This window comes from Solanum dulcamara, chromosome 9, assembly GCF_947179165.1.
Source record: "Solanum dulcamara chromosome 9, daSolDulc1.2, whole genome shotgun sequence".
NCBI lineage: Eukaryota > Viridiplantae > Streptophyta > Magnoliopsida > Solanales > Solanaceae > Solanum > Solanum dulcamara.
This window is the reverse complement of record NC_077245.1, coordinates 55,610,587-55,634,017: the sequence shown is the minus strand read 5'-3', so window position 1 is coordinate 55,634,017 and position 23,431 is coordinate 55,610,587. Positions and strand designations below refer to the sequence as shown.

The window sequence follows — 23,431 nt, the reverse complement described above, 5'->3', positions numbered from 1 at the left end:
ATACAAGGCTACTAAACTCCCCCTGAGCAACAAAACCAGGTGGTTGCTCTATATAGACTTCTTCCTCAAGATCACCATGCAAAAACACATTCTTAATGTCCAACTGACAAAGAGGCCAATGACGAACGACAGCCATAAATAGAAAAAGACGGACATATGCTATTTTAGCATCAGGAGCGAAAGTGTCACTATAATCTAGCCCAAATATTTGAGGATACCCTTTGGCAATAAGGTGAGCCTTCAATCAATCTACTTGATCGTCTGGGCCAATTTTGACGGCATAAACCTAACAACAACCACCAGTTGATTTACCTGCAGGAAGGAAAATAAGCTCCTAAGTACCACTCGTATGTAAAGAAGACATCTCATCAATCATAGCCTGCCTCCATCAAGAATGAGAAAGTGCTTCACCTATAGTCTTAGGAATGGAAATAGAGGACAAAGATGATACAAAGGCATAATGTGGTGAGGATAAATGATGCTAACTCAAGAAAGTATAATGTGGGTTAGCATTTCGAGTGGATCATATAACTTTTTGAAGTGCTATTGGTTAGCTAGGAGGAGACAAGTCCAAAGTAGGCGCAGGGTCCGACACATGATATGAATCATCTGGGACTACAACTGGACGCGAACGACGATGATAAGTCAGGAGTGGTAGCATACAAACTGGAGATGTACAAGAGATCGTAGATTCCTCAAAAGTCGGTACAGGTAAGACTTGAGGTACAGGTAAGACCTCGGATACATCAGGATGATCAGAAGATGTATAGTAAGGTTGAGATTCAAAAGATGTGACATCGGCAGACATAAGGTATCGATGAAGTTCAGGGGAATAACAACGATAGCCTTTTTGAACTCGAGAGTAACCAAGAAAGATACATTTGAGGGCACGAGGGGCTAATTTATCTTTTTATGGGGCTAAGTTATGAACAAAGCATGTACTCCCAAAGACACGTGGGGGGATAGAGTAAAGACGTGACTTAGGAAATAGTATGGAATATGGAATGTGATTCTGAATAGAGGATGAGGGCATTTTATTAATTAAATAACAAGACGCAAGGACTGTATCACCCCAACAACGCAACGGAACATGAGATTCAATGAGAACAGTGCGAGCAGTCTCAAGGAGATGCCTATTCTTTCTTTTTGTTACACCATTTTGTTGAGGGGTGTACGAACAAGATGTTTGGTGAATAATCCCATGGTGAGTCATAAACTCTTGAAATTGGGAGGATAAGTATTCTAAGGCATTATCACTACGAAAAGTAGGAATAGAAACACCAAATTGATTTTGTATTTCAGCAAAGAAATTTTTGAATATAGAAAAAACTCAGAACGATCTGGACCCCAAGTGCATCTTGAATAATCATCAATGAAATTAACAAAATAACGAAATCCTAAGGGTGAACTAACTCTACTAGGACCCCAAATATCAGAATGAACTAATGAAAAATAGACTTTGTGACCCTCAGTACTACGTGAAAATGTAGCACGAGTGTGTTTCTCAAGTTGGCACGACTCACAGTCTAAACTAGACAAACTAGGCACCATCATTTGTAGCTTGGATAGACTCGGATGTCCCAAACGTTTGTGAATTAGGTTTGGAAGATCTGTAATGGAGCATGCTGTGAAGGAATTTGAAGAGGTAAGATAGTAAAGGCCTTGTGATTCATGTCCTGTGCCAATCATCTATCCCGTACTACGGTCCTGCATGAGAAAAAAATCATCAAAAAAGAATATGCCACAATTTAAGGCATGCGTCAAACGACTTAACAGATGCCAGATTAAAAGGAGAGGCAGTGACATAAAGAATAGAGTCTAGAGTGAGAAGATAAAGGGTTTGGCTTTTCCAACCCCTTTTGGTTTTGTTTGGATCCCATTAGCTAAAGTAAAAGCTGGAAGAGGTTGTGAATAAACAATATCAGACAAAGGTGATGGTTAGACTGGCTATGTTGTATGGGGCAGAGTGTTGGCCAGTTAAGATCTCTCACATTCAAAAGATGAAAGTTGCCGAGATGAGAATGTTGAGATGGATGTGTGGTCACACCAGGAGCGACATGATTAGAAATGAGGCTATTCGGGACAAGGTAGGAGTGGCCTCGGTGGAAGACAAGATGCGGGAAATGCGACTGAGATGGTTTGGACATGTGAAGAGGAGAGACACAGATGACCTAGTGAGGAGGTGTGAAAGGTTGGCCATGGATGGTTACAGAAGAGGTAGGGGTAGGCCGAAGAAGTATTGGGGAGAGGTGATTAGACAGGACATGGCTCAGTTACAGCTTACCGAGGACATGACCTTAGATAGAAGGGTGTGGAGGACCCACATTAGGGTAGAAGGCTAGTACATAGTCTCGTTATTCTTCCTTATTCGTAGGCGCATTAACACATTACAATTCCTTGTGCTCTCATTTCTGCTATTTCTGTTACTATTTATTACTTTTTGTACTTTTGATTACTCTATTTTATCTGTGACGCTGTCGTTATTTATTTTCCTATAGCGCCTTGAATTTCTTAACCTTATCTGACCCCCTTTTTATGCCTTTTATGCCTTTTTTGAGCCGAGGGTCTCTCGGAAACAGCCGTCCTACCTTGGTAGGAGTAAGGTCTGCGTATACTCTGCCCTCCCCAGACCCCACGTTGTGGGATTTCACTGGGTTGTTGTTGTATATGATCAGAAGCGCCTGAGTCCATGATCCATGATCCATGATCCAAGAGTACTAGATTGTGAAACACAAGCAAAAGAATTACTCGCAATAGAAACATTAGGTTGCAAGGTTGTGCAACTGAAGCTACTTGTGGTGACGTTTGCTTACTTGCTCGATACTGGAGGAACTCATCATATTCTGTATGAGCAATATGAGCATTATTGGATGATTGATTAGGTTGAGCCACAGATGCTACTTGAGATGTTTGCTTACTTGCACGATTTTGAAGGAACTCATTATATTCCTTTAGAGCAATAGGATCATAACTAGGTGGTGGACCATGCAAAATATAACATGTCACAAGTGTGCCCAAGTTTATGACAATGACTACACTTGGATCGAGGTTCCCAAAAATGCCCTCCTCATCGTCGATTCTCCATAGATTGATATGTTCGTTTTTGTATGATTTGAGATGCAAGAGCAGAGGAGTCAATGGTGGGTGATGAGGCTACTTTGTGATTGGGAGGCGCGGCAAGACGAAGTAGACGAGAGAATAATTCATCAATTGTAGGAACTACAGAACTAGATAGAATCTGATCACGCATTGAATCATGGTTAGTAGGAAGTCCAGCAAGTGTAAGAACTAGAAACAACGTTTGCCTCTGCTCTTGTTGTTTTTCCACGTTCGTTGTAACTGGCATCAATGTTTCAAATTCCTCCATGACTGCTTGTACCTGTCCCAAGTAAGTAGACATATGAGATTCTTGTTTCTTTAAGTTGGTCATTCGAGATATCGCATCATAGAATCGAGATATGTCATTAGTGTATAAAGCACGAGCCTTTTCCCAAACTGAATAACATGTCTGGGATGGCTGAAACAAGGGCATCAACTTGGAATCGATAGATCGCCATAGGAGACTACATAATTGAGCATCGACCTTCACCCATTGTGCTTTGGCTTTTGCATCTTCCTCGCTAGCCTTCCCCTTTTCATCTACCACACAAGCGATATTTGTTAAGTGATCTTGAACACCTTGACCCTTGCACCACAACTCAACCGTAGAAGCCCAAGCTAAATAGTTTGAACTTCTCATTTTGTTTTGAAGTGATTATAGGGGTTGAATTTCCAATCCCCATATTTTTGGAACCAAAAACATCACCCCTAAAAGACATGGTGTGAAATTTGTCTTGAAAACAACAAGAAACACGATATTACAGAGATTTGGTTGCTGGAACAGCCCTAAAAAAAATGACACAAATCAGTCCCAACAACCACCAGAAATTGACGCACGGTGACTTGTTTCTACCCTTGAATTTTCACACCAATGCTCTGATACCATGTGAGAAATATAGGAGAAAAATATTATTGAATTGTGCAAGAACAATTTTACACAAAGACCCTATTTATAGACACTATAAAACAATTCTTTTCCAAGTAGGATACTATAAACTATTTCTAATTCTATTCCTATTCTAAGTAGGATTGTGTACACCTATTCCTATTCTAACACAAACAATAGACATCATCCCTCCATTTCAATGAGCTCTTAACAAGATTTAACATTCGTAGACAGTATTTTTAATTTCATTTGAGTGTCAGAGTAAGAGCTCTCCCTCTGTTTCTCACTCCTTCCACTTCCTCATTCAGGCTGTACTGGAAGTTCTTCAATTCATTCTTTGCCAATACCTCTGTGTCTAGGTGTTGACACTGTGGTATCTGCCCTCTTTCTCTCCATCACAGCTTTCCTTTCATCAAGTCTCATCAATAATACATGTGTTTCTCCTCTGAAACCTTCAAAAGTTACTCTGTATGTCATGGTCAACTCCAAAATATGAGAATTAACCCAGCTGGATGCTTCAATCTCGCTATCAGTTTGATTCCCTGGATTTTGAGTGGCTACCGGCTCAACATTGTGAATTTGTTGTATCTGCATGTCTACATCTGGAGACTTTTGTATCCCTGATCCCTCCCCAATTTCCTTTGTTTGGCCACCCTTACTGTCTTCTGTGAAAATTGGTTTTGAATCCCTTTGATATTTGTTGGAAATTTTTCCATGAGAGTAACAGAAGGTTCGATGTTTTCCTCCTTGGGCGATGATTCTTAGCTGCTGTATGCCTCTAAGAACTGAGTTGTCAACTCCTTCAAACCACTTAGCCTTTCTAAACCCCCTGCCCCACATGTGCTATATTTTTCTTTCTTTACATGGTCAGCAGTGCTAATATATTTTTGTCCCAAATTGGAAGTTGGGCTTTGTTCAATATTGAGAGAGCCATGGCCCATCTTTTCATTTAAAGTTTTGCTGGCCTCCCCACGTGCCTCTGCATCAACACGTATTGTGACAGCTACACTGTCTGCTGCTGTTCTGCTTAAAAGAGGCTCCTCCTCTTTATCCAGCGGTTTTATCTTGTGACTGCTGGATAAAGACCTTAGGGTTTAAATCTTCTCTGACGGACACCTTGATTGGCACTTGACTCTAATTCTTGCCCATATGAAATGATTTCTTACTTGTGTCTCCTCTTCCGTCTCTACCCAGCCACAACAATGGTCTCCAATGGCCTTGAAGACTTTCTGGGCCAAAAATTGTAGTGGTAGACCAATAATTCTGACCCAAGTTGAGCTAGGTTTTCTCCTCCTACATGTTGCACCTATCGGCGGATTCCACCATTTAAGGGTAACTGGAGAGTTCTTCCGGTCCCAATCTCCTTTGGCCACTTGCTTCGCCGTGGACCTGAGAGGAAACTCAAATAGGAAGTAGCCATTAGCCATCTTGTAGATGTTCAATTGATGTGCTTGCTTCCACAATCTATTAGTCTATCCCCTGATTTCTGATAAAGTTGGTGTCTCACCGATTTTAGCCTAAAAAATACACACCAAGCTCCTCTTTGAAACTTCACTGCACTCCTTTGAGCTGTCATTGATGCATATTCTATCCCCCTTCTTTATTACCTTCTCTGCCTCTGATTCTTTACACCTTTTATTAGCCCATTTAGTGCCTTTAGCATCTCAGCATAAGAAATGTTTCCTTCCACCAACTTGTGTTCCCCAAAGTTAACCACATTCCTGTGGCTATTGATGAATCTCCCCTACTTTTTCCGCAATATTCATCCATCCTGAATTAAACGTCAATTCAGCGATGATGATAATTACCCTTCTTCTGCCTCTCACATTTTGTTATAGTTCCTAGAGTAGAACACTTCTGAGAATACATCTGTTTTCTTCCATCGCTTCACCATATTCCCCTTTGTTCGGGATGCTTCTTGCAAGACCTGAGCAATCCATTCCAGAGTCTTCACATTAAACGTTGTTCTCGTAATGGAATTTTTGTTTCTTTCTGTTCAGTCGTACCATTCCCCCGCCGTTCCAGATGTTATCGTGATGTCGTAGGCCTTGAAGCCTACTGCAAAATAAATGCCGTCGTCCATCTTTGCTCTGTCAAAAAAAGAAAGAAAGAAAGAAAGAAAGGGGAGAAAAGTTCCGTTGATCAGAAGGATTACCGGAAAGGAGGAGGAGGAGAGAGAGAGATAGATACTAACAGGGCTGAGACATTTCCTCGATAATCGTGTCTGGGAGAGCAGTTATCAAACTATAGTTCTTAAAAATCATATTTTCAGAAGAAAAACAGTCTCACTCTCATTGTTGTCTACTTAGGGTACTGTTTCTTCTTCAAACTCCAAACCTACCGAGCTGGCGCTCTTCCAAAATTCCCCAGGAATCTCGTCAGGTCCGGTTGCTCTTCCCCAGCGCATCCTACGAACAACACCCTTAACCTCTTCGACCTTAATACTCCTACAATATCCAAAATTGCGACGCCTCCCTGTATGTTCCAAATCTCCCAACACAAAGTCTCTGTCCCCTACGTCATTCAAGAGTTTATGGAAGTATGACTGCCACCTCTGTTTAATGAGAGTCTCCTCAACCAATACTTTTTCATGCTCGTCCTTAATGCACTTCACTTGATCCATATCGCGTTCCCTTCTCTCCTGCGCCCTGGCTAGCTTGAACAATTTCCTATCCCCACCTTTTTCTTCTAGTTCAGCATAAAGGCGTTCAAAAGCTGCCGTTTTTGCCGTCGAAACAGCCGACTTCGCCTCCTTCTTCGTTATCTTATAAAGTTCCTTATTCGTCCACTTGTCCACCTCATCTGTGCTTTCTATCAACTTCGCGTACGCCATTTTCTTTGCTTCCACCTTCCCTTGCACTTCTCCATTCCACCACCAGTCCCCTTGATGTCGACTACGACTACCTGTCGAGACTCCCAACACTTTCCTTGCTACAACCCTAATACAACTAGTTGTCCTATTCCACATACTGTTCGCATCCCCACTACTATCCCAGGCCCCCATGTCCTTCAATTTCTCTCCCATCTCCAGGGCATTAGCCGTGGTCAAACTCCCCCATCTGATCCTAGGTCGATCATTTCCGACCCTCTTCTTCCTCGTCATCTTGATCCCTAAATCCATTACCAAGAGCTAATGTCGGGTTGTAAGGTTGTCTATCGGAATGACCTTGCAGTCTTTGCACAGACCTTTATCATCCTTCCTAAGGAGTAAAAAGTCTATCTGAGTCTTAGCCATTGAACTACTGAAGGTTACCAAGTGGTCCTCCTTTTTTGGGAAATTCGAATTAGCTATCACCAACCCAAAAGCTCTTGCGAACTCCAAAAGTGAAACTCCTCCTCCATTTCTGTCCCCGAAGCCAAAGCCTCCATGCACATCGTCATACCCTCCCGAAAAAGACCCGATGTGCCCATTGAAATCCCCTCCCACGAAAAGCTTCTCAATAGGCGGTATGCTTCCCACTAACTCGTCCAAATCCTCCCCAAAGCGCCTCTTCTCCTCCTCTGCTAAGCTCGCTTGCGGCGCATAAACACTAATAATGTTCAAAGTGGTCCCTTCAATGACCACCTTAATCGACATCATCCTATCAGTGATTCTCCTAACCTCCACCACCTGATCTCTTAGATCACTGTCTACTAAAATGCCTACCCCATTCCTATACTTCGATTTACCAGAGAACCAAAATTTATACCCGTCTACCTCCTTAGCTTTAGTACCTACCCATTTGGTCTCTTGGACACAAGCTATATTAATCTTCCTTTTCTTAAGAATCTTAACTAGCTCTATTGACTTTCCCGTTAACGTCCCAATGTTCCAAGAACCTACTCTTAGTCTAGACTCTCTTTTAACCCACTTACCCCTCCTTACCCTCGTCCCCGACCCTGAATGAGAACATGACCCTAATCTACCATCACTATCCAAAGCCACGAAAACGCGTATGAACTACTAAAGTATTCAATGGTCTAAAGTCAGCAAAATGTAACGACAAGTGTATGAACAAAGAATATTTGGAAACCGGAGGTACCAACTCCAGTTGAAAAGAAAAGAACCTGGTTCACGCTGGAAATACTGTTCACTCGTCGGAAATACTGTTCACCGCCAGAAACTACCGAAATACCTGTGCAAAAACTGCTCGGAAATCTATGGTGGGGGATTTCCGATCGCAGTCAAAGAGGAAAAAAAGAAAAGAAAAAAAAACACAAAGAAGGAAAGAAGAGATGAAGAGAGAGAACAGAGGGGAGAGAGATCTGGTCGGAAATAGTCTTCGCCGGTGGCCGCTTGGGGAGGTGGTGTCCTGGGTGTAGGTGGGATGGAGGTGGGGGGGTCGGGGGTGGGGGAGTCACTTACCGTTGTGGAAGATGAGAGGAGAGAGGAGAGAACAACTTGTCAAAATCACAAGTATATTACTTGAATATAGGAGTAACTATTTAGTTAGTTACTGATGACACTAAGATGATACATATAGTTTAAAGTCTAGAGAAGTTATATGTATTATATTTCCTATTCAATAAAAAAGAAGTCTCACATCAACTGGGGAAAGAGCTGCATTTATCCCATTAATGAAGTGGTAGAGGTGGATAGCTTGGAAGAAGTCTTGGGGGGTAGAGTAGGGGAGCTACCAACTATATACCTTGGTATGCCATTGGGGACAGAGCAAATCAAAGGGGATTTGGAATGGGGTGATTGAAAAATGTGAGAAGAAGTTAACCAACTGGAAGAGCCTATACTTGTCCAGGGGAGGTAGACCAACTATGGTTAATAGTGTGCTTGATGCAGTACCTGCTTATATGATGTCTGTGTTCCCAGCACCAGACAGTGTGATATAAGGGATAGATGAAACTTTTTTTGGCAGGGAAATGAAGATAAAAAGAAGTTCCATTTAGTCAAGGGGAAGAGATCACAAAAAATAAGGGGGACTGGGGATCAGGAACATGAAAAAGCAAAACAAAAGCCTAATGTTTAAATGGCTGTGGAAGTTTATGACAGGAGAGAACATGTTATGGAGAGAGGTGGTCAGGGCATAATATGAAATGGAAAACAGGTGGATGACAAAGATGGTGACTACACCATATGGATGTAGTATCTGGATATCAACAAGAAATCTTTGGCCTCTGGTTCTCTCCAGAATCAGATTTGAAGTGGGCAATGGCATGAAGGTGACATTTTGTGAGGACAATTGGATAGCCCAAAGACCCCTGAAACAATTATACCCAGATTTGTATGCACTAAGCCTCCAACAGAATGCAACAGTGTCTGAAATGTGGACACGACAGGGGTGGCACTTGCATCTTAGGAGGAACCTAAATGACTGGGAGATGGGAAGCATAATGGCCTTCCACGACACAATGGCCCAGTTTAGTAATCTAACTGGTGGGGAAGATAAGGTTGTATGGAAGATTAGCAGCAAAGGTGTTTTCCGTGTCAATTCAGCATACAAAGACATTAATTCTCCAAATTACAGGATGGAGCACTGGACATGGCAGATGATTTGGAGAACCAAGATTCCATACAAGGTAAATTGCTTCACATGGTTACTAGCAAAGGAAGCAGTGTTGACACAAGAAAAATTGAGGAAGAGAAAGTTTCAACAGTGCTCAAGGTGCTACTTATGTGAGGAACTGGCAGAGATAGTCAACCATCTCGTTTTGCATTTCAAATGGGCAGATCAATTATGGAGAATATTCAGCAGTCTTAGGAAGATCACTTGGGTGAAACCAAGAAGCATAGTACAACTTCTAAATTGCTGGATCAGTGTGGACAATACTACAGTAAAGGAGGAGAGATGGAAGATTGTCCCAGCTTGCATATGGGGGACAGTGTGGAAAGAAAAGAATCAAAGGTGTTTTGAGGGCAAGATGAACAATTTACAGATTTTAAGATGAATTGTTTAGCTCTTTATTATTTTTGGTGTAAGCAGAAAGTCCTAGGACAGGCAGAGGATCTTTTGATGTTTTAGACTATTTGTGACAAAAAGCACATATAGAGTCTTTTAGATTCTAATACTTTTGTCCAAGCCAGGTTACGCCACCCAAGTGGGGGCATCTATTTGGTGGAATTTTTAGATTAAAAAAAGATTGTAACACTTTTGGAAAGGGACTGCATTGAGGTAGTATACCTGTGGATATATAAATGAAAATATTACCATTCTCAAAAAAAAAAGTATAGTCTTCTTTACCTTATATATTCTATAAGTAAAAATAAGGGAAATGAAATAATGTATTTTAAAGAGATAAGAGTTGATGTGTCTGTTCAGATTAATTCTTATAATAAAACTAAATAAAAATTACCCAAAAAGATAATTTCTATAGCTTAATCGACTTAAGAAATATCTGAAATTATAATTAAGAGAAACTGTTTGATTTTTAATAGTAAAAGTGGGATGTAGTTCTAAATTGTCATAGTATGTGAACATGTTCTTGTATTATACAGTCTCCAGTTAGTAAAAGTGGGATGGAGTTCTAAATTGTCATAGTATGTGAAGATGTTCTTGTATTATACAGTCTCCGGTGGTTCTCTGGAGGGTTGGTACTTCTTCTTAAGCTGGTGTTTAAAATGCATGTCATATTCACAGTATGTGAACATATTCTTATATGTACAAATAGACTTTGGTAGTTCTCTGGGACCTTAAAGCTGGTGGTCTCTCGCTCCGGTTCTTTCCTCTGAGTTTATTAATATTGCTTCCAACTGTTTAAGTTCTTTCATTTCACGTCACCCTTTATTGTTTCACATTATCTGTCCAATTCTTGTGACCTTTTTTTTCTTCTTTGTGACCTTGTGACAATCTTTTGGCAGTGAAGTTCTTGACGATTTTTTCAAGCCAATAGCAACTGACATGGAGCGTTTAAAATCAATCAAGAAGCACAGAATTGGGAGGAAATCAAAGCAATTTGAAAGATATGAACAAAGAATGAAGGAAGAGCGTCAAAAGAGAATTCGTGAGAGACAGAAGGAGTTTTTCAGTGAGATTGAAGTTCATAGGTATGCAGTTACTTTCATCCTCAGGGTTAATCATATGACTTTGCTTCTTTAACAGTGAAAGATTAATGACTTCTTTTTTGATTTTCTTTCTGGTTTACTTATTTTCGTTTTCTTTGAATTATTCTGAACTCCAGGGAAAGATTGGAAGATGTATTCAAAATGAAGAGAGAACGCTGGAAAGGTTTCAATAAGTATGTGAAAGAGTTCCATAAAAGGAAGGAACGGATACATCGAGAGAAGATTGACAGGATCCAGCGTGAGAAGATTAATTTACTGAAAATCAATGATGTTGAGGGATACCTTAGAATGGTTCAGGTATGTCATGTCTAATTTCTCTGTCAGGACTACACTTTGTTCCACTTATCCTGATAAATACTTTCACACTGCTTGTAGGATGCAAAGTCGGATCGTGTTAACAAACTACTAAAAGAGACGGAAAAGTACCTCCAAAAGCTTGGATCCAAATTAAAGGAGGCCAAATCAATTGCAAGAAAATTTGAGACCGACATGGGTGACAATAGAAACTCAGGGGTGGTTGAGGAGGATGAAATTGACTTCGGTGATGAGGATGAAACAGACCAGGCTAAGGTTCTTTCAGGAATTTTCTTATATGTTTAAATGCACATATTGCTAACCGGCATGCTCTGCTGTTCTATGCTCATCTGTGTCATTTCGTGATTTTCTTATACGTTTAATTTTGTATGCAGCATTACTTGGAAAGCAATGAAAAATACTATTTGATGGCACATAGGTAATTCCTGCATATAATCTCTTACATGGTCTTGTAGGACTTGATGCTATAGATCCTTCAATTTTTTATTTGCATCTACATTCTTTTTGAGGCTTAGTATCCTTCCCATTCTTGGCGTTCTATTAAATAGCTGTTATTGATTTGGCTGATTCCAACTTTGTCATCTGTTCAATGTCAGTATTCAGTCTCTCTGGCTGAGACGCTAAATAACTAAATGTATTTTCTGCAGTATAAAGGAGACCATCGCAGAGCAGCCTAGTTCTCTCAAAGGTGGAAAATTACGAGGGTAAGTTTTTCATTTCAGAATTAGTTGTCATTGCCTATCTATGTTTGTGAGTGCATTTTTTAATTATTTTATTTTCGACTCAGGAGATATTTCTTTCCTGCACCTAGAGTACGTTTAATCTTGATCTTTCTTTCAGGTACCAAATGAATGGATTGCGATGGTTGGTTTCACTCTACAATAACCATTTGAATGGAATTTTAGCTGATGAAATGGGCCTCGGTAAAACTGTTCAGGTACATTAATATGTAATTGCTTTAATGGTTACTTTTGTTTGATCCCTAGTTTAGAAAGTTTCTCTAGTTCTCCTTTTAGAGTTAACTTCAATTTCAAAGTTATTTACTCGTGAATTTTTGGAGGATCTCATGAAGACAACTTTGTAGGTTATATCCCTTATGTGTTACCTGATGGAAACCAAAAATGACAGAGGACCTTTTCTGGTGGTAGTGCCATCCTCTGTCCTACCCGGATGGGAGTCAGAGATAAACTTTTGGGCACCAGATATGCTCAAAATAGTTTATTCTGGACCGCCAGAAGAGCGGAGGAAGCTTTTCAAGTACGCCATATCAATTATTTTATACTGTTGTCTAGAAATTTTACTATTGTTTTGTTGCTTCCATTGCATTCATGCTGTAATTATTGGGTAACTTGTCATTGCAGGGAAAGAATTGTTCATCAAAAGTTCAATGTTCTTTTGACGACATATGAGTATTTGATGAACAAACATGATAGACCAAAACTAAGTAAAGTACATTGGCACTATATCATAATTGATGAAGGGCATCGCATAAAAAATGCTTCTTGCAAGTTGAATGCTGATCTGAAGCACTATCGCAGTAATCATAGGTTACTGTTGACGGGAACTCCTCTTCAGGTTTATATTGTCTATGGGATTTTTAATTCCTTACATATTCTTACATGACATATACTACTTATTGTTTTGTTTCTTCTGGTGCTGATGTGATCTGAATGTATTTATTATTCTGTTTATGTAGAACAATCTTGAGGAGCTCTGGGCACTGCTTAACTTCCTTTTGCCAAATATCTTCAATTCATCAGAAGACTTCTCACAATGGTTTAACAAGCCATTTGAGAGCGGTGACAGCTCACCTGATGAAGTATGTTTCTTACAATTTCCACTCGGAAGTACGACTTCCGTGTTGCTTGAGTTATTTCTTGTACTTTGTTGATGTGATTACTTTGCTTTTCCTGCTGTTAGGCTTTGCTCTCAGAGGAAGAAAATCTTTTGATCATTAACCGTCTGCACCAAGTACTGCGTCCATTTGTACTTCGTAGATTGAAACACAAGGTATATCTTTTCATCCGTAGTATGCACTTCGCCTATTCAATTGGTTGTCAAACCTCATGCTATGTGTAGCAAATTCTATCATTGGAGGTTGCTTATTATGCTTTTTATTCTTAAATCAAAAGCTTCTATTGATGCCCCACTAATACAACAACAACATACCTAGTGTAGTCCAGTGTTGTCAAAGGCGCGCTTTAAGCGCGCTTAAGCCCTAAAACGAGGCTCAAAACGTGTTTAGCGCTTCACCTCGCTTTATGTGCGCTTCAGTGTGGTCATCAAGGTTCTAAGACAAACTTCCTTGCCAATGAGCCTCTTTTGAAGAAGCGACACTATACAATTGATATTTCACTTTATCGTACCTTTTTTCCAATTTCTTTGGTCATATATTGTCATTCATGTTTATAATTATAGGTCTTGGACTAAACACATATATTTGTATCATTCTCCCTTTGTGCCTTTTTTCATTAGAGCCCACACTTTATTTGCGTTCTGCGCTTAAAGCCCCAATGGACCTTAGAGTTTTTTTGCGATTTTCGCCTTTGATAACACTGGCGTAGTCCACAAGTGGGGTTTGGGAAGGGTAAAGTGTACACAGACCTTCATAGGTAGGGAGGTAGTTTCCGATAAACCCTCGATTCCATGAAAAGCAACTGAAAGCAGTTCGGAAAAGGAAATAATGGAAGTGAAAAAGCCATGACAAAATATTGTAGAAAGCATGACAAAATATTTTGTAGAAGGAGCAGTAACTACAACAAAATAATACGATTATCGAAGTACAAGATACAACATATGGTAACAGAAATTGAACTACAACAGTAATAATACGACTACTCGTAAGGAGGGGTAGTGAAACAAATCTCAACTACCTACTAACCTTTAACCCTAATCCGTGCCTTCCACAATCTCCTATGTATGGTTATGTTCTCAGTAAGGTGAAAGTGTGACATGTTCTGTCTAATCACCTCTCCCAATACTTATGCCACTCCCACCTGTCACAAATATCTTCATTTCTAATCCACTCCTAGTATGCCCAAACATCCATCATGGCATTCTCATTTCCACAACTTTCATCTTCGATATTTCTTGGCTGGCCACCATACAACATAGACTAGTAACATGATTTCAAAAGTCAAAAATGAAAATCCAATTCACAGCTAATATTTTTGGTTTCATCCTTGTTTGTTGCTAGTTCAAAGTTATCCAACAAGATAAAACTACACAACCAGGATGAAACACGACTAATAGCATTCGCTTGGTGACACTAAAGCTAGAAACTTAAATTTTCTGTATTTAGACACTTATCATTCAGTAGTCTTTCTTTTAACTGTATTCCTCTTGTAATGGCTAAATTTTTTTTTTTGAAAAGGTAAGATAATGCTATGTAGAAACAAGCTCAAAGGATGTGCTGTAACAGCTGAACATTATTTACAGAAGCAAAAAATGCCAAAGTTTTGCCCCTTTTGTAATGGCTAAACTTATAGTGCATATATTCTGTTTTCATTTTACTTGTATAAAATTCCCCACAATTTTTTCCTTGGCTCAAGCTATTGATGGCTCTCTCACTAATTCATTCATTAACACAATTTCATCTCCAAATAATATGCTCTATAGAACCTCATCTTTCATACTATTAGTTAACTCATCCATAACTAGGTGAAAATTACGGGCTCAGGGTAGATCCTTTGTGAACCAACAGTCATGGGCTATGTTGCTCGGACTTTCCAAAACTATTGTGGTACCCTTGTCGGATCCTCCAAAAATGCACTACTTTGGAAGGATCCTACACCCACCCGTCGGCAATTTGAAGAGTCCGAGCAACATTGGTCACAGGGAACCCCGTACGTCATCTGACTATTTTCACACTTGTGACAACTTCTTAATTATTATCATACTTGTATATTTGATGTGAATCATTTTCTTCTCCATAACCATAACTGGTGACAAGTCTTATAGCACAGATGGTGTAAATTTAGATATTTTTGCTCAGAGTTTGTTACTTATGTCGCTAAGAGGATGGATAGTCTGCTGGTTATTCCAGTCTTTCAGATTCTTGATATTGCTAGGAAAGAAACAATAACTTCATACAGTATATGCTGCCATAATGCTATCGAATTTGTCTAGATTCGTCGTCTGACCAGAAGTTTCTTCCTAAGATTCTTCTTGCATTCAATTTTTGGCAGTGTCGCTTATGCCTCTATTTTTTCAAATGCTTATCTTAGGTTGAGAATCAATTGCCTGAAAAGATTGAAAGACTTGTTAGATGTGAAGCTTCTTCATATCAGAAGCTTTTGATGAAACGAGTGGAAGACAATCTTGGTGCATTCGGAACTTCAAAGGTTTAGCCTCTCTGCTGTTATTTGAGTTCAATGATTCATGCTTGAGAATATCATTTAATTTTTTTTTTGAGAAAAATTAAGCATAACATGTATTGCAGCTCATATATGTATACAAATAAGAACTATGCTTGTATATGTTTGTGTCAGTGTCCAAAAGGATTCTGACCATTTATTCGGTACCTTTTTTTTGAGACAAGTAACAGTTCTATTCAATAAAAACTTAGTCACCCTAGAAAAAAAGTGCTAAGTTGCAAAACTTTACAAGCATCGAAAGGGCGCTTAAACCCCTGCCCAGAACCCTATACAATTATACATTTATTCGGTACTACTGTTTCTTTTATGTTAGTAATTTCCTTAGTTATATGAGGTTGAATGTCCACTAGTAGTCCTGCAGTTAGAAACGAACATATATGCTTTATTCAGAGTCATTGGTGCATATTATGAACATTTTCATTTATCTATATTATATTAAAAGTGTGAAGGTCCTTAATAATGTTGATTGAAATTTGCCTTTCATTAAGACAAGCCTTGCAATAGAAAAAATCGTCTTTTCACATTTTTCTCCAATTATTGTCATTTACTATATTTCTTAAATTATTATTTTTACAACACTAATTACATTATATTCCAACAAGAACTGCCGTGGCTTTTTACCTAATATTTATGACTTGAAAATCTATTAAAAATTGGTTATTAAATCTTTATTTATTATGTAATGTACCTAAAATTTACCTTAAATAACTTATTTGGGAAGAAAGTTTTGTTTAAGATTCAACTTCATTTTAGGAACGTTTGTTTTACTATTCAATGTCATTTAGATTTATGAGTTCTAATTTATGTTTTAGTTACTTCCATTCACTTTCAATTCTATTTTTGTTTAGGAGTATAAGCTATTTACAAATCTTGATCTGAATATTAGGAGCTGAGATTCCTATGATGTTGCTTTGTATTAAAGAGAATATTATTTATATATTATGGGTAAGTCTGTATATTACGTGTCGTTGAAGAGCAATAAAGAAGGTATCAAGTATGTGTGTCGATTTAATTTGATGTCACCAATTATTTATAGACAATGGTATAAACTATTAGATTGCTTTCTCTTCGATCGATAGCCATTAATTTTGGAGTAATTGAAAGAAGAAATAAGTAGCACATATTGATTACTGGGTGTTTGTGTCATAGGAAGAAACACGTACACTCTACATAATTATTGATCGGTGCTCAGAGATAGTGATATGCGAAAGTTCAATACATATAAAAGTCGTTATTTTTATTCTTGATATGTATATACTTTGGATAGAACTTTATAATTTAATTATATTGTAAGGATGATTATGTTAGTTTGAATATTAGGAGCTGAGATTCCTATGATGTTGCTTTGTATTAAAGAGAATATTATTTATATATTATGGGTAAGTCTGTATATCACGTGTCGTGAAGAGCTATAAAGCAGGTATCAAGTATGTGTGTCGATTTAATTTGATGTCACCAATTATTTATAGACAATGGTATAAACTATTAGATTGCTTTCTCTTCGATCGATAGCCATTAATTTTGGAGTAATTGAAAGAAAAATAAGTAGCACATATGTATTACTGGGTGTTTGTGTCATAGGAAGAAACACGTACACTCTACATAATTATTGATCGGTGCTCAGAGATAGTGATATGCGAAAGTTCAATACATCTAAAAGTCGTTATTTTTATTCTTGATATGTATATACTTTGGATAGAACTTTATAATTTAATTATATTGTAAGGATGATTATGTTAGTTTGTAGACACTAAATTTTCTTCAATTATGTAATAAATACTGACATTGTGATACTGGTAGTGGTGAAATTATCATTTTGTTAGCCTTTTGGTAGATGACTTTCAGTTTTCTTCCATCACAACTTTCATGTTGACATCTTCTGTTTTATCATAATCCTTTATATTATTGTATATTTGTTACAAGTAGTTGTATTATATTATTATGCTCATATATAATGTATTTCATTTTTGTTTTACCTTATTATTTAGTGTGTATTTTTGTGTATCACTATCGGCATAATGTTGACTTTTGATATCCTGAATGGTGAGCTTTTCATTACATTTAATTTCACTCCTTAAATGTTAATATGATGGTGAATTATCGTGTTTCTTTTTAAATGCAATTTTTATCTTAAATTTTGTATGTTAGTTTTTTTAAAAAAAGTTTTGCACTTAATAATAAAACGTGAACAAAATAACTTTTTCTTATATTCATTTATTATTAATTAACACAATACACGTGCAAAGCACGTGCATTTAACTAGTCATAAAAAGAAAAGAAAACAAAATATGCTCATTCAGGTATTGTGTTCTTAGTTCTTATCCTTGACCACACTCTTTCTTCTAGGCTCGGTCAGTCCATAATTCTGTTATGGAGCTGCGCAACATTTGCAATCATCCGTATCTTAGCCAGCTTCATGTGGAGGAGGTTTGCTTCTCCCTCTTCTAGACTTATATCTTTATGATTTTAAAATTGATGTGAAGAGAATGTATAACTGGACAATTTCATGCATGTGCTTCTTCTTTTGAGAACATATATTTTGTACTTGTTCTTTATCGTCAGAAGACGCTGAAGGTGGCGAGTTGTCGCCTTTTCGTTGTCTTAATTATTTTGCTTTATATGTCAGGTTCATGAGCTAGTTCCTAAGCATTATCTGCCGACCTTTGTGAGACTTTGTGGGAAGCTTGAGATGTTGGACAGACTACTGCCTAAACTTAAGGCAACGGATCACCGGGTACAAAATTGCTTGTTTGCATTTCAAAATTGTTTTTTGAAGAAAATCTTAATTTCTAGATCACTCTTTGGGGTTGTGCATATTCATGTCCTGTTAAACCTTCTTAATATCTGGTTATACTTGGCCTTATAATCCTTCCTTTCTCCTTGTTCTTTAGCGGTTTATACTGTTTTTGCCATTTTAAAATTATTTACCTGGAACCTCGACTTCAATTGTCATTTGGAAGGATTCTCATGCTTGCTATTTTGTTGATCAAAATCCTTTTGAGAGATGAGGCGTCAAAGAGAATAAAGACATGAGATATATTCCTTCTTGATCATGTTCTTTTTTGGTCATTTTGCAGGTCTTGCTTTTCTCAACAATGACCAGGCTGCTTGATGTAATGGAGGATTATCTCTGCTGGAAGCAATATAAGTACCTTCGCTTGGATGGACATACGTGTGGGGGCGACAGAGGTGCCCTTATTGATAAATTCAATCAGCCTAACTCTCCCTTCTTTATATTTCTGTTGAGGTAAATGGCTAACTTAGAATTGCCTTAGATTCAAAGTTTGTTGAGTTTAAAGGATGTACTCTTCTCAAAAATTATTCATTTTGTCCTTGCCATGATCACAATGAAGGTTTGCAAAATTGAAATTTTTCCGAAAACTTAATTTAATTTTCTGTGAGTTTTGATACCAAAAGAAAAAGAAATTTCATTTAACCACCAATATATACTAATAAAGTTTACTCCACTGTTGTGGATTCCAACATTTGCAGACAATAGGTTAAAGTCCTATAATATCACAATGAAGATTAACTGAGCATCCAAAATGTATAGTTTCTAGTGCTGAACTCCATTTCTAAATTTAACTGAATATTACTATCTTGTCCCTTTACTTGCGATTTAGTTTGATTAAAATGGGGTTTGATAAGTTAATTAGAGTTTCATATTCTTTCGGTAGAATCAAAGACAATCTTATAGCAAATAAGAAGGTAGTGAGGTGAGGTATGCATCACATTATCGTCTAAGTATTATTTACTTTATTGATCTGATAGATGCGAAAGAATGATGTCATGGAAAGATGTGAAAAAAGATTGACTAGATGGAAATACTTGTCTTGGGGTGGTAGATTGGTCCTGATCAACTCTGTATTAGATGCCTAACCTACCTATTTGATGTCATTATTTCCTCTTCCCGCTAATGTAGAGGGAAGAATCGATGCTGTTGGGAGGAGTTTTTTATGCCAAGGAGGAAGAAGGCTATCATTTAGTCAAATGGGACACCTTAATTCTGGTTAAGAATGATGGAGGGATGGGTATCAGAATTCTGAGAAAGCAGAACAGAAGTCTCCTGATGAAGAAATGGCTTTGGAGACTACCTAAGGAAGAGCACTCTTTATGGGGCACTGTGATACAAGCTAAGTATGAAAAGTAAGGTTTTTGGAGGACAAAAGAAGTAAACACTACATATGGAACAAGTTCGTGGAGATCAATCAGGAACCTGTGGCATGTATTCTTTGCAAGAACTAGTTTTAATGTGAAAGATGGTTAGAGGATCTTGTTCTGGGTTGATAACTGGCTAGGGAATGGATGTCTTAAGCAGTTGTTCCCTGACATTTATATTTTAAATCAGCAAGAGGATTCTACTTTACAGTAAGTGTGGTCAAATCAAGGTTGGAGCTTGACCTATAGAAAATTAATGCCAGACTGGGAGATGAAAAGATTGGCCAACTTTTATGGCACTCTAGATCAGTGCAAGGGGCCAGGAAGGAGAAGACACTCTTAAGGTGGAAATGCCACAGCAAGGGCATTTTTACTGTAAGCTCTGCATAAGGACATGAATCAGATGGGTTCTCAGATCAGATTTTTACCTTGGAAGCTTATGTGGACAGTGAAAATTCCATACAAGCTATTTTCACTTGGTTGGTTGTGAAAGAAACTGTTTTAACTCAGGAGAATCTATAGAAGAGGGGCAAACATATGTGATCCAGATGTTATTTTTTTGAGCATAATGCAGACACAATTAGCCATCTGTTTCTTCATTGTAAAGTGGTTAGCCAGCTTTAGAATCTATATACCAGCTTCAGAGGAATAAGGTGGACGATGCCGGGAAGAACAGGGGAGGCACTAGCTAGCTGGAATTTTGAGGGCGGTGGTAGCACTAACAAAGACAGATGGAGAATTGTCCCAGCAGTAATATGGTGGACCATTTGGAAAGAGAGAAACTCTAGGTGTTTTGAAGGCAATAGTAGCTCTCTGCAAAAGTTAAAAATGAATTGCATTATAAGTTTTTGTTATTGGTGCAGCTCAGAGTTACATAGATGACCCAGTTTCTATAGTAGACATCATAGGATCCTTGTAAGATGAGATAGGATTTAGGGTTAGTTATTGTTTTTCTTTTGGATGTAGATTCAATGATATAATTTTGGCTTGATGATTTATTTACACAGTCTGTTACCTTGTCAAAAAAATAAATGTATAGAATACAGTGTCATGGACGATGTTCCAAGCTGGACCATTGCACATACTGGGATAATGGGAGTAGGGTTTATCTTTTCTGGGAAAGAAAGAACTAGTAGGTTGTTTGTAGGTCATGTTTTGAAATTCTTGTTCTATTTTTCTCTGCATTCGTCATTCACGAAAACATGTTCTCTTAGACTGATCTATTCTTAAATGGTGTCAGTATTCGAGCGGGAGGTGTTGGGGTAAATCTTCAAGCTGCTGATACAGTTATAATTTTTGACACAGATTGGAATCCCCAGGCAAAAGCTCAAACTTACTCTCTTGAGGATCTTTTATATTTTGATTATGTGGCTTTCACTTAATGCTCTCTTGGTTTGCTGCATTTAGGTTGATCTTCAAGCACAAGCAAGGGCACATAGGATAGGTCAAAAGAAGGATGTTCTTGTTCTTCGATTAGAAACGGTAAATGTCTTTTGACTTCTTGTCTGTTCCTGCATTTGCAGATTCATGCTTTAATTTGTGCACACTGATGGTTGTTCATGCTGTACAGTTGTTATTAAATCTCCTCCGTTAAGACTGAGGCCTCCTGTTATGTGGATCACATGTGTCATTCTGATTTATTTACTGTAATTAGCATTGTTAGCTCACTATTTCTCAAGTTGTATCTTTTAGCTCGTTATTCCTGCCATTTCTAGATACTAGCACATGCATGTCCCATGAAATCTTTATTCTCCTATCTGTGGCTAAAATAATGCTCCCTCTTGTGCCTAGCGGGGTAAGATTTTGTAGTGACTTCAGCAGTCATAAAAAAACCTAATTCTATTGAGTTGATTCCATCTCCTTGACTTTGTTCACATTCAGTAGCAGCCAATACACTTTTCTCTCATGCCTTTCTTCATTCATGGTTCGATATTCTAGTGATTATTATGGTTCTAGGACAGGTATAGAAACTTGGCATGATTTTTGTAAAATGTCTTCTGTTTTTGTTTCGTGGGTGTTTGTTAGATGAAGTCAGTCTTCTTTTAGTTCCGTTAATCTGTTATTGTATTATAACCCACCTTATAGTACTTCCTTTCATTTCTAACTGTCCATTTTTTCTTTTGGGGGGGGGGGGGGGGACACCAGACCTGCCTGCATATGGTGGTTTATCTGGAAAGAGAGAAATATATGTTGAGGACAAGAATGTTCTGTTTAGAAGTTGAGTCTGATTGCATCGTGGATGTTATCTTTCTGATGTAAATTGGAGTTGGTTAGTGATGTTGAATCCCTTTTGCAGCTTATAGAAGCTTTTGTATAGACATTCAGGGCTTCCATTTACTTTTTATCTTTCTTCCTTTTTGGATATAATGACAGCACTCTCTTAGTACTGGTTCTTTTACATAACTTGCCTGTTCAAACCAAAAAAGGAAAACAGAGGCAACAGTCTTATTTGCAATGAGGAGAACCCAGTCTTAACTTTTAAAATTCCCAATGTGAAGCTTGAAAGCTTTACCAGAATTTTGATAAATGCTTGCCCTTTATCCATGGGATCGGCATTAGCCTGCTGCAGAGAAGGAAAATGCAATAAAATATGGAAAAGCATATTTTCTAAGTAGCCAAATCTACAGTTACTTCGTTTTTCATTTTGCCTTCTTTCTGCGATCAGGTAAAACAATTAAGTGTGCACTCACCATTTCAAAAACAATTGTGTGTGCAGTCCTTAAACAATCATTATTTAGTTGAGTGAATATTTTTCTTATAAAAGCAATAAAGAATTCTGGTGAACCTTACTTCATTAATTGCAGCATTCCTTTTGGATTCCTGATAGAGTAAAGTTGATGGTTTTTTGGTTCTTCCGAACTATATGTTCTGATGATCTTGGACATTTAATGATCATCGAGAGTTTCTCAATGATGCTTCTCGTCGTATTAATTGTTGGTACAATTTATAATAATAATATAAAAAATTGTTGCCACATTTATGTATCAAATACTGTCGCTAAATTCCTGAAAGATCAGAGGTGATGGTTTTACGGTTTCTTCAGAACTATATGTTATGATGATCTTGGACATTGTATGATCATCGAGAGTTTCTCAATAATGCTTCTCATTGCATTAATTGTTGCCATAATTAATGTATCAAATACTGTCATTAGTTTCTTGATCCAAATATTCATTGCAATTTGCACCTATGGTATGTCTAATTTGTTTACTAACCTTGTTGAAATTAGGTCCAAACTGTTGAGGAACAAGTAAGAGCTGCTGCTGAGCATAAACTTGGAGTTGCTAATCAAAGCATTACTGCTGGGTTCTTTGATAATAACACAAGGTCTTTTGAAGGAAGTTTTGGAATTGGAAATTCTGCTCAACCTTTTGACTATGGTGAATGTATTGTACTTATAAACGTATTTTAACTTGGATATAGTGCGGAAGACCGAAGGGAGTACTTGGAGTCCCTCTTGCGAGAAAGCAAAAAAGAGGAAGCTGCACCTGTTCTTGATGATGATTCTTTGAATGATCTTATAGCACGAAGGTAAAACAGAAGCAGCAAAGGTGCTCTTATTCTGCTGTAAATTCATTGATATCTTTAAATTATTTCCAATGA

General features: G+C 37.9%; 1 protein-coding gene across 2 annotated transcripts in view; it reads left to right on the top strand.

The window, feature by feature from the left end:
• Positions 1 to 23,431, top strand: part of LOC129904114 (chromatin structure-remodeling complex protein SYD) — a 54,929-nt gene that overhangs the window by 23,488 nt on the left and 8,010 nt on the right. For both annotated transcript variants that reach the window (XM_055979645.1, XM_055979644.1), the window contains exons 12-29: positions 10,776 to 10,961; positions 11,096 to 11,276; positions 11,355 to 11,549; positions 11,669 to 11,712; positions 11,942 to 11,998; positions 12,135 to 12,231; positions 12,379 to 12,551; positions 12,656 to 12,869; positions 12,991 to 13,113; positions 13,215 to 13,304; positions 15,521 to 15,637; positions 18,017 to 18,097; positions 18,297 to 18,404; positions 18,748 to 18,917; positions 21,069 to 21,147; positions 21,236 to 21,310; positions 23,058 to 23,155; positions 23,252 to 23,359. In XM_055979645.1, coding sequence (XP_055835620.1) covers positions 10,776 to 10,961; positions 11,096 to 11,276; positions 11,355 to 11,549; positions 11,669 to 11,712; positions 11,942 to 11,998; positions 12,135 to 12,231; positions 12,379 to 12,551; positions 12,656 to 12,869; positions 12,991 to 13,113; positions 13,215 to 13,304; positions 15,521 to 15,637; positions 18,017 to 18,097; positions 18,297 to 18,404; positions 18,748 to 18,917; positions 21,069 to 21,147; positions 21,236 to 21,310; positions 23,058 to 23,155; positions 23,252 to 23,359 — 2,196 coding nt within the window. The remainder of the gene's footprint in view (positions 1 to 10,775; positions 10,962 to 11,095; positions 11,277 to 11,354; positions 11,550 to 11,668; positions 11,713 to 11,941; positions 11,999 to 12,134; positions 12,232 to 12,378; positions 12,552 to 12,655; positions 12,870 to 12,990; positions 13,114 to 13,214; positions 13,305 to 15,520; positions 15,638 to 18,016; positions 18,098 to 18,296; positions 18,405 to 18,747; positions 18,918 to 21,068; positions 21,148 to 21,235; positions 21,311 to 23,057; positions 23,156 to 23,251; positions 23,360 to 23,431) is intronic.